The sequence below is a fragment of the Parasteatoda tepidariorum genome, chromosome 8 (assembly GCF_043381705.1).
Source record: "Parasteatoda tepidariorum isolate YZ-2023 chromosome 8, CAS_Ptep_4.0, whole genome shotgun sequence".
NCBI lineage: Eukaryota > Metazoa > Arthropoda > Arachnida > Araneae > Theridiidae > Parasteatoda > Parasteatoda tepidariorum.
In genome coordinates this window covers 37,779,401-37,788,810 of record NC_092211.1, presented here as the reverse complement: position 1 = coordinate 37,788,810, position 9,410 = coordinate 37,779,401, and the positions used below count along the sequence as shown (strand labels likewise).

The window sequence follows — 9,410 nt, the reverse complement described above, 5'->3', positions numbered from 1 at the left end:
ATGACTGAGAGAATTTTTGATCAGAAAAATGTAATATCTCCTGAACAGGATTGTGAGCAATCACCTATCATAAGAACGAAAGGTCATATTTGTAAACAATGTCAAAAATGGTTCAAAAAATCAAGTGATCTACGTAGACATAGTTATGTGCATTCCAAAGAAAAGCCGGTTCCTTGTGATCATTGCGAAAAGAGATTTAAAACTAAGGAACATTTACGATTACATCTCAAGAATCTCACACTTACGAAATCCTACAATTGTGAGTTATGCAAATTGAGTTTTAAAAAACTTGGACTTCTTAAAAGTCATTTAGCTACCCACACAAAAGAAAAGCCTTTTAAGTGTGAAATGTGTAATAAAATTTTTGGTCGCAAGAATGCACTTTTTTACCACTATGCAAGCCAGACATATTTAAATTACCATAGGCAATTTGAAGATTTTAAACAATATGAATATTTAGTTGAAAAGTATAAACCTGTTGACAACGATTGTCCACAAATATGTGCATTGTGTAATAAGGAATTAAAATCAGCGAAACAACTTGCAAAACATATAAAATATGTTCATGATGAGTCAAATAGACATCATAAATGTGTATCTTGTGATAAAATATTTACAAGAAAAACTGGTTTAAATTTACATATCAAAACATATCATTTTTTTAATGAAAAATCTCATATTTGTAAAATTTGTCAAAAACGATTTATTACAAAAAGTCAGTTAAATAAACATAGTGTTGTGCACAGTTCAGAGAGACCTTATAAATGCACAGTGTGTCCAGCAAAATTTAAAACTAAAACTACTCTTATTGCACATGGAATTATTCACAATAACGAAAAACCTTTTGCCTGTGAAGTGTGTAAGAAAACCTTTGCACGATTTTGTGGTCTGCTGTTTCATGCCAGGTTACATACAGGAGAACGACCATATATATGTGAAATTTGTAATAACACTTTTTCACGATTAGGAACGCTAAAAAAGCATTACAAAGCTCATGATAAAAATAGTTCTGTACTAAAGATAAATCCTAGGGGTAATAAATCTTCACAAACTGCAAATCAGGATGAAGATAATTCTTTACAGATGGTAAATCATGATGGAAATTAATCTTTCAGCAATTTCAAATCCTGATGAAAAATGCAAAGAAAAACCACCCATTGAAAGACAGTTTACTTTCAACAAATGATACACAAAAAAAAGTTGACTGAAAATCTAGTTTGGGGCTGGGTAGCCCTAAAGTTGTTACTAGTCGCAAGTTACTAAGGAAAGTCATACTTGTGAATATGTACCAGAAATTAAACCTTAGAGGATCACTTATATATTTTATTTATTTTAATATTTATCTATCTGTTTTTTTTTAATTATCTTTACTAAAGGTAAATCATAATTAATACTCTTTACAAAAGGTAAATCATAATTAATACAAATCTTTACAAAAGGAAAATCATGATGAAAATAAATATTTATTAAAAACAAATCACTCACAGAAAGCCAGTTTAGTTTTCAAATAATATGAGTTAAAATAATACTGCGGAATTGTTAAAGGAGAATATTTAAAGGGGTCTCACAAAATGATTTGCCTGGAACCTGGCTAAATGTGGCAACAGTTCTGGCTAACACTTCACTCTAAATTGAACTGAAAATCACTGTAAATTTTTATGTGCAGAAAAATCAATTTCAGAAATTATTTAAGAAAAATTAAGTAAAAACTTCTTTTTCAAGAGGTCAGATTAAAATTGTTTCTACAAATATTGTATATGTGTGTAATATGATTGATATGCGGAAGTAAATGTTTTTGCTATATAACCATATACACATTTATACTTATTCAAATTTATCTAAAGTCTTAACAGACTTAAAGCCTTGATGGCTCGGTGATTAAGGCACTGAACTGACATCACGAAGAACTGGGGTTCGATCCCCTGCAGCGGCTTAAAGCCCATTCAGCTTCAGATTGATAGGTAACATCTTTTCAGGAAATAAAGGCGGCCTGTGCGCAGTGCTAACTATACTGCCACAATCATGTTGCTGATATATTTAAATATGTCACCATTTAAAATGTCTTTAAATAATGTGTTTATATGCCAATTATAAAAGTCTTGTTTTATCTTTGTGTTTTTTATTATGTAAGTCACAGCAAGAGTGTAGTAAGGGCCTACAGGTGCACTCCACTGATTTTTTGATAAAATCTCATTTTTTTTCTAAATTTGGCAGTTATTTGCAGGGTTAGAATAATTGCTCCAAAACAAAATTTCTGCTCCCAAATGCCTTTTTTTTTTCTCAAAAAATTGCTTGAAGCTGCTCCAAAACCCTAATGATATTAATTAAGCAAAAAAGCGAGAATTTGGCCCCCTCTTTCAACTGCAGGCATTAAAAATTAGTGTTACTAAATTAGCAAAATTCACTTGTTATAATAAGAACATATTAAATATTGGAATCGAAAATGCCATGTTGAAAGGGTTGACAAAAAATCTAAATGATAGGATTTACTAAAGAATCTGTGCAGAGGGATCACATTAAAAGTTATACCTTAAAATTTTACAAACGTTTGTTGTAATAATATTGTATTTAAAATATCAAAATCAGTAAAATACAATTGGAAGTGACCGGAAAAAAAAAAATTATGAAATCAGGCGTTTCTAAAAGTGATTTTCGAGTAAAGCGTTAGCAAATAGTCGTCACTCAAATCCGAAATTTGGGTGTGCTAATAACATTGTGCTTCGTTTGTAATTAAAAATATCAAAAAAATGAGAATCCACATAAAAATGTGCATAAAATGATGTGGATTTATGATGGAATCATTGCAAATCCAGCAGTTAAAAAAGTGATAACTGAAATTCAAAACCCATGTATTGCAAAAACACTATACTAAAGATATTTTCATTTGAGTGCCCATAGGGATATGAACAAAAAAGGACAAACAGGGCCATGCAATCCACTTTTAGAACTATCTTCATTGATGATTTTAGATATTATTGATGATAGTATGTTTTTATTGGTGGTGGTAAATGAGTATTATTTAAAGTGTGAATTTTATTTAGTTCCAAATATTTATCATATTTCTGATATCTAATTGTTTAAAATGCATATTAATAGAAGTATAATAAAAGCCTGGGGATATAAATTCAAATCAGATTGTATTTCCTCAGGAAACACATTAAGTAAATTTTTTCATTTGTATTATTTATTCAGCTCTTTGTTGTGTTTCTATTACATCTTTTTTTTATTCGATAATGTATTTTTTCCCAAAATCTGTTAAATCTATAATAATAAAATTAAGAGTTTGCCCCTTTTATAATTTCAGAACCATTTGCACCACCAGTCCAAAATTTAGACATCGGCTGCAAAGAGCAAATTTTGCCCCCGGTCCCAAAATTCATTCAAAATTTTCAAATTGTTTCATAAAGCCTTTTCAGAAATGGAATTTTTAAACTGGTTAAGTATTCATCATTTTAAATTAAATGTTAGACGATTGTATATTTTTTTTTCAAATATTTTGAAGTTAACATAAGTGATGTTCGCTGTATTATATATCATATTAACCAAGTCTGCTGGTTCGATCCCCGGCTCAGACACCAGATTTTCGGGATGCAGAAAATCCTCAGCGGCCATGTCGTATGATTATGCGGCATGTAAAAGATCCCTGGAGTGCCTTATTGGCTCTTGGCATTTTCGGCAAAATTAAATTCATAGTGCACTTTAGAATCCAAATGGAGTCTCGGTGCTGCCTTCTAGTGTGGCAGAAACTAGACGTCCAAATTAACATGGTCAATGGTATCTCACCCATTGTGGTGGTCCTGAAAGAGTGGATGCCACTTCTGGAAAACACACCAGGTCTGCTCATTGAGAAGACTGATTGTGCAGCTCATAGGAAATAAAATATATCATATTAAAAGGAGTTTGTTGCATGTACTTTATTATATAATTATTTTTTATTTGTTGTATCAGGTAAACTAAATGATGAGTTTGAACGTGATAGCATAGGGGGACTAGGTTACCATAAAAGTATAATACTGAAAATAAGTGTTTATTTTGTATATAGTTAGTTATGCTTTTAAAATGTGTTTCTACGAAACAAAATTACTTAAAATTAACGGAAATTGAATTTCAAAAAATAAGTTATGTATTAAATAAAGCAAAATTATTAATTCATTAGGCGAAACTATTATCAATTATAAATTGCCAAACTATTATTGATGCCAATGATTAATTTTTTGGTAATTGGAAATATGGTTGTAGTACTTTATTTATGTTGCACAATGCTCTATTGGTGACGGTATGGGGTACACGTATAAGCAAACCATACTGCGTATTGGTAACTTGGCGATTGCTGTTGCAATTGGCGATGATAACACGTAAATGTGGTGGGAGAGCAAAATTGCATTAACCTAAACCGCAATTTGATATTCTATTTCTCCTCCTCGACTAGCCATGATGAATAAAATATATAAATAAATTAATAAACGCTTCTGCAGGTGTTTTTCGTTAAAATTTCAATTTTTCAAAACAAGTTATTCATCTTATCTCTTTTAGAAATTAATTGGAATTGTAGTTTTTTTAAAGTAATATATATATGAAAGAAAACTTTTTTCATGCAATTTGCATTAATGTAAGCTCATGTTGTTCATCTGGAAATTAAATTGTTAGTGTGTGATGAAAAATTGTTGTAAAAATAACTCATTAATTCCTTTTCCTAGGGAATTAAAAAAGAAAAAAACCTTTTTATTGTGAGGATCACTTTACAAATACACTGTATTTATATTTTATTAAACACAATAATTTATATTTTATAAAACGATCTTGTTTTATGATATAACAGATTTAATTTTTTTTTACAGGAATTGTGTTTGCGAGGAAATAAAAATATTTTATTAATGAACCAATCACAAAAAATGATGTAACATTTTAACACCATGTTTCTTTGGAATGCTATTTTGAAGAATTAATTCTATTTAATTTTTATTGTTAGTAAACATAACCTGTTTAATTTTAGTGATATTCTCTATTAGAGCAATCTTGATAAAAGAATAATGTAAACTTTTTTGTGAAGATTTTTTTTTTTTTTTAGAAATTGACAAAGACATATTATTTACTAAAAAACAATCATGCTTTAAAGTAATAATTTCTTGTAAATGAAATAATCGATATTTTTAAAGTAATCGGAAATTCACTAGTGAAAAAAGAAATATGTGCAATAATTTCAAGAGGGAAAAAATGTACAAATGAAGGGATTTTTCTTTAATGATCTATGTCACTAGTTTTAAACTCTAAATGATATTTATTCATCTTACCTAAATTTTATCTGAATCTATCAAAATATCTGATTTCATATAAATGATATCTAATTGTATCTGATTTCATGAGAATTGATTAAAAGTAAATTAAGAAAACAATTGTAAGTTTTGACTGTGTTTTTATTTTGTCAGTTCAGACTGAAAACCTGGAGTTTACCTGAGTCTTAAAACAAGTTTCAGTAAAACTGTATAAAAAATTAAATTTGAAAGCGTTTGTTTCATTACTAGAAGCATTTATTGTAAAAAAATATTTATTAAATTGCTTTTTTTGCAATGAGATGAGATCTTAAACTTCGTGAAAAATTAATTCAGTTCCTTAATATATAAAAAAGTGCGTAAATACTTCATTTATTATGGAGGTCATAGATACCTTGATACTCTTTCAACATTAGAATAATAAATGCAATTAATAGATAATGCGCAATTTTAAAAATATATTTTATTTACATATATTGCATACAGGTTAGCATAAATGGAAGTAAATTGCTGTTCTAAGTTTCATACCTTACTTCTCAGTTTATGTTTAGAATTTTTTCTGTTATTGATGTGAAGTAATTAGTATTGTATTGTGATTTTATTCACTTTTATATCATAGTATTTACAAAATGCATTTTTTTATTAAAAAAACAATTTTAGCAGAAAATAGGCTGAGTTCATTTGCAATATTTTCATTGTATTTCATTTTATTTAATCATCTGCATCATCTTAATAAGCAAATCGCAGACCTCTTGATAGGCTAAAGAAAAAACCAGAACAATTTTTGATATTGCAAACAAGTACCAGACTACTTTAAAAAAAATGTAAACAAAAAAAAATCACAATTTTCTCTACTGCAAAAAAACTACTGAAACTGGACTACAGAATTTTCAATTTCAAATTTACTTTATTCTGAAAAGAGAAGGAGTTTTAACTTTTTTTCCTGTAGAATTCTATTGAAAAATCCCTGAACGATTTATAACAATTTGATATCAATATTTAGAAAAATTTAATGGTACTGTTCATTACAAAAATAATCAGTATCAATTTGTTGATATTTCTAAATATCATTATTTATTTAGAATTTGCAATCAAGTTCATGACTTCTTTAATCAAGTACTTTTGGGATTTCAATAATTTCGAAATGAAAACACAGTGAATATACGTCTTAGCATTTGTGTTCAAAACAAATTTTCTGGACGAACGGAAAAGAATTTTCTTGAAATAAAAAGATCGAAATTCTAATTCTTTGGTTTATTTACTCCGATTATTTTAAGAACTGCGTTAGAATACCTAGAAAATGATATGTTCTGGATATACAAATCAGAAACATCAAGAAAAAAATACTAAAATTAAAGAACAGATAATGGCAAAATATTTTTTGTAAGGAAAATTAGAAGTTTCAGGACTACTACTACTCTGATATCATTCAACCTAAAGCTCTATTATATTAAAATAAATGGGGAAAAAAGTAGTTTACTCATAATTCATTATTAAACCATTAGCACTGAAATTTACTTTTACTATTTTATATGCAACCTACGTCATTTTTGTAAATTTTCATTATTTTCAAGTATTTTTTTTTTTTTTTTAAATCATTATTGAGATAAACTATCATATATTGCCTCAAATATTTTTTAATCATATGGATTTTTAAAAAAAATAAGATAAAAATATTTCATATAACTTAATACATACTAATATTATTAATTGTAATCAGCTAAATTATGATATTAAATATATAATTCTAACGTACTGCATTTTTACATCATAGGTAATCAAAGAGAGGAATCACTTCTTAACTATTATTACTAAATCTATATTTATAAAGTTCTTATTTACACGTTAAATGAAGTTGTAAGGTTCTTAAGTTTTAAATTAAGTACGCATATTTAAAATATTCAGTTCTTTTTTTTATTATCAAGTTAGCATATTAAAGAAGACGCCAAACTCTCTTCCTCCTTAATTACTAATTTAAAAGAAAGAAAAAGTAAGTTCAGGCAAACCTAGTGTAACCATGAAGTTACAATTGTTGAAAAAAATACTTCAAAATATTTAAATGCATACAAATTATTAGAAGAGAACTTCTCTGTTGCGTAATCCTACGTTATCATCTCATAATTTATTTTCATTTGTATATTTTAAAATGTTCTTTTCAGTATTTGAAACTCAGTGACTTACTCTAGGTTTGTTTGAACTCACTTTTTCTACACTTTAAATTTTAATTTAGTAATGAAGAAAGAAAATTTTCTTCCACGGTCTGGCGTCCTCTAATGGAACAAAAGTGGATATTTTGGAATTAAACGTTAAATGGAATAGTTAATTACTATGATATGTTTTTGAATGGTTTAGTTAATTTGAATTAAGAAACAAAATCTTTTTTTTTTTTTTTTTAACGGGATTTTTGGATTATGACAGAAAAAAAAAGTATTTCTATAAAAAAGTTATAAGCAAGAGAAATACCAATTTTCAAATGAAGATTATTATTTAAATGACTGAAAAGTAAAACGTTACTAAAATCAATTGAAGTTAATCACAGTGAAAATTGAAATAAAAACACCAAATGCATGATTTTGTACAGTACGCAAAATAAAAAAAACAAATATCACCCTGAATAACTTTCGTTCTAATGATCTGGTTTCAATCTTAGTGCTTCAAGGGGGTGATCACAAATATGCTAAATTGATAAGTACTAACTATTAATTAAATTACGACAGACGCAAAAACCTACTTCCTCAGAATAAACATATAATTTTTTTTAAAATACCCGGATTCCCTACCCTTTTAAATATAGGGGATCGAAAAAGTTGGGCTATAAATTCGGGTGCTAGGAAGTTATATATATTAGATGTTATCCCTCCCCCATATAGCCAAATAATATCGCCGTAACTGGAAGAGAAATATAACTTAACAAATTATATGAGAACGAACTATGTGATCGACAAGAGAGAAACATCTACTGTTTCTCCACGTCTAAGCAACCTATAATAAAAAATAATGAATTAAGAATTGAATCGTTTTCAGTTATCTCGAAAAAACTTATCTTTTATAGTTAATATAAAAATGTTTCCATAGGCAACAGACCGTTTTTTTTTTTGTTGTTGCTGTTGGGGCTGATTTTTGACGGGAATAAAGCAAAGATTGTTTTCTTTTTATTACCTTTGAAAATAGAATTTGAATGGAATAACAAATTATTCATGATTTTCCAAGATGTTAGAATTTGAACATACAGCTGTGAACTTATCAAAAAGAGAAAGATAGAAATCTTGATGTATGCTTTTGCCGAAAATGAATTTCAAAAGGAAAATAAATAACTTGAGAGCATTGAGAATAATCAGAGAAATATAATTCTTCATTTTTGATGTTATTTGTTGTTTTTTGAATTGAAATAATCGATGAAAAATACTTATTTAGTTTTTTAATAATTGTCATTCATTTTATAATATATTGTTATTGAAAAAAAATTAATTTCAGGTAAATAATTTCATATTGACTGCCGAAATTAAACGAATTACGGATTGTTAATTGGCCATTGGTTATAAGTATTGGCGATCGAGATGGGCTGCAGGTGGCGTAGAGCAGAACTCTTTTCCTATGGCAACACTTCACTGCTTTCCCCATTAGCGTGTGGAAAGTCATAGAGGAAGGAAGTACGTTAGTTTCTTTCTTGATTTTCATATAGATTTAAAATCTTTTAACTTGAAAAACTATATGGAACTGAAAACTACATTAAACATAGTTCTAAAGAAAAGTATCACGGAAATTTTAGAAAATATTTTTATTAAGTAGAAAGGGAAAATTAATTAGTACATTCCTATATAACTGGTCCCGCAGTGGACTGATCGTTAAGACACGGTTCCCAGCAGATCACCGAAGTCAAGCATCACTGGCTGCGGTCAGTGTGCGGGTGGGTGACCACTTGGATCAGTCTGCGTAGGGACCGAGGGTGTGCGGTATTGGTCCTCGTTAAACTGTTCTACCGTAAAGTTCTCGACTTCGCGAGCAGGCCGTCGGGCTACCGAAGCGGGAGTGCCATCCCCTCCGCAGAGGATCAAAATTGTGATGGCATGTCTTCGGATCATCCTCAGGGATGTTTCCCAGACCGTCGCCAATAGCCCATTGTGCAGCTCTAGTGCTCCG

At 28.8% G+C, this 9,410-nt stretch overlaps 1 protein-coding gene across 1 annotated transcript; it reads left to right on the top strand.

Moving 5' to 3' along the window:
- Window positions 1-1,107, top strand: LOC107437728 (zinc finger protein 28-like). Its single transcript, XM_071183876.1, has one exon. It carries the CDS (start codon window positions 1-3, stop codon window positions 1,105-1,107), a length of 1,107 nt encoding a protein of 368 aa, XP_071039977.1.
- Window positions 1,108-9,410: the final 8,303 nt, after the last annotated feature.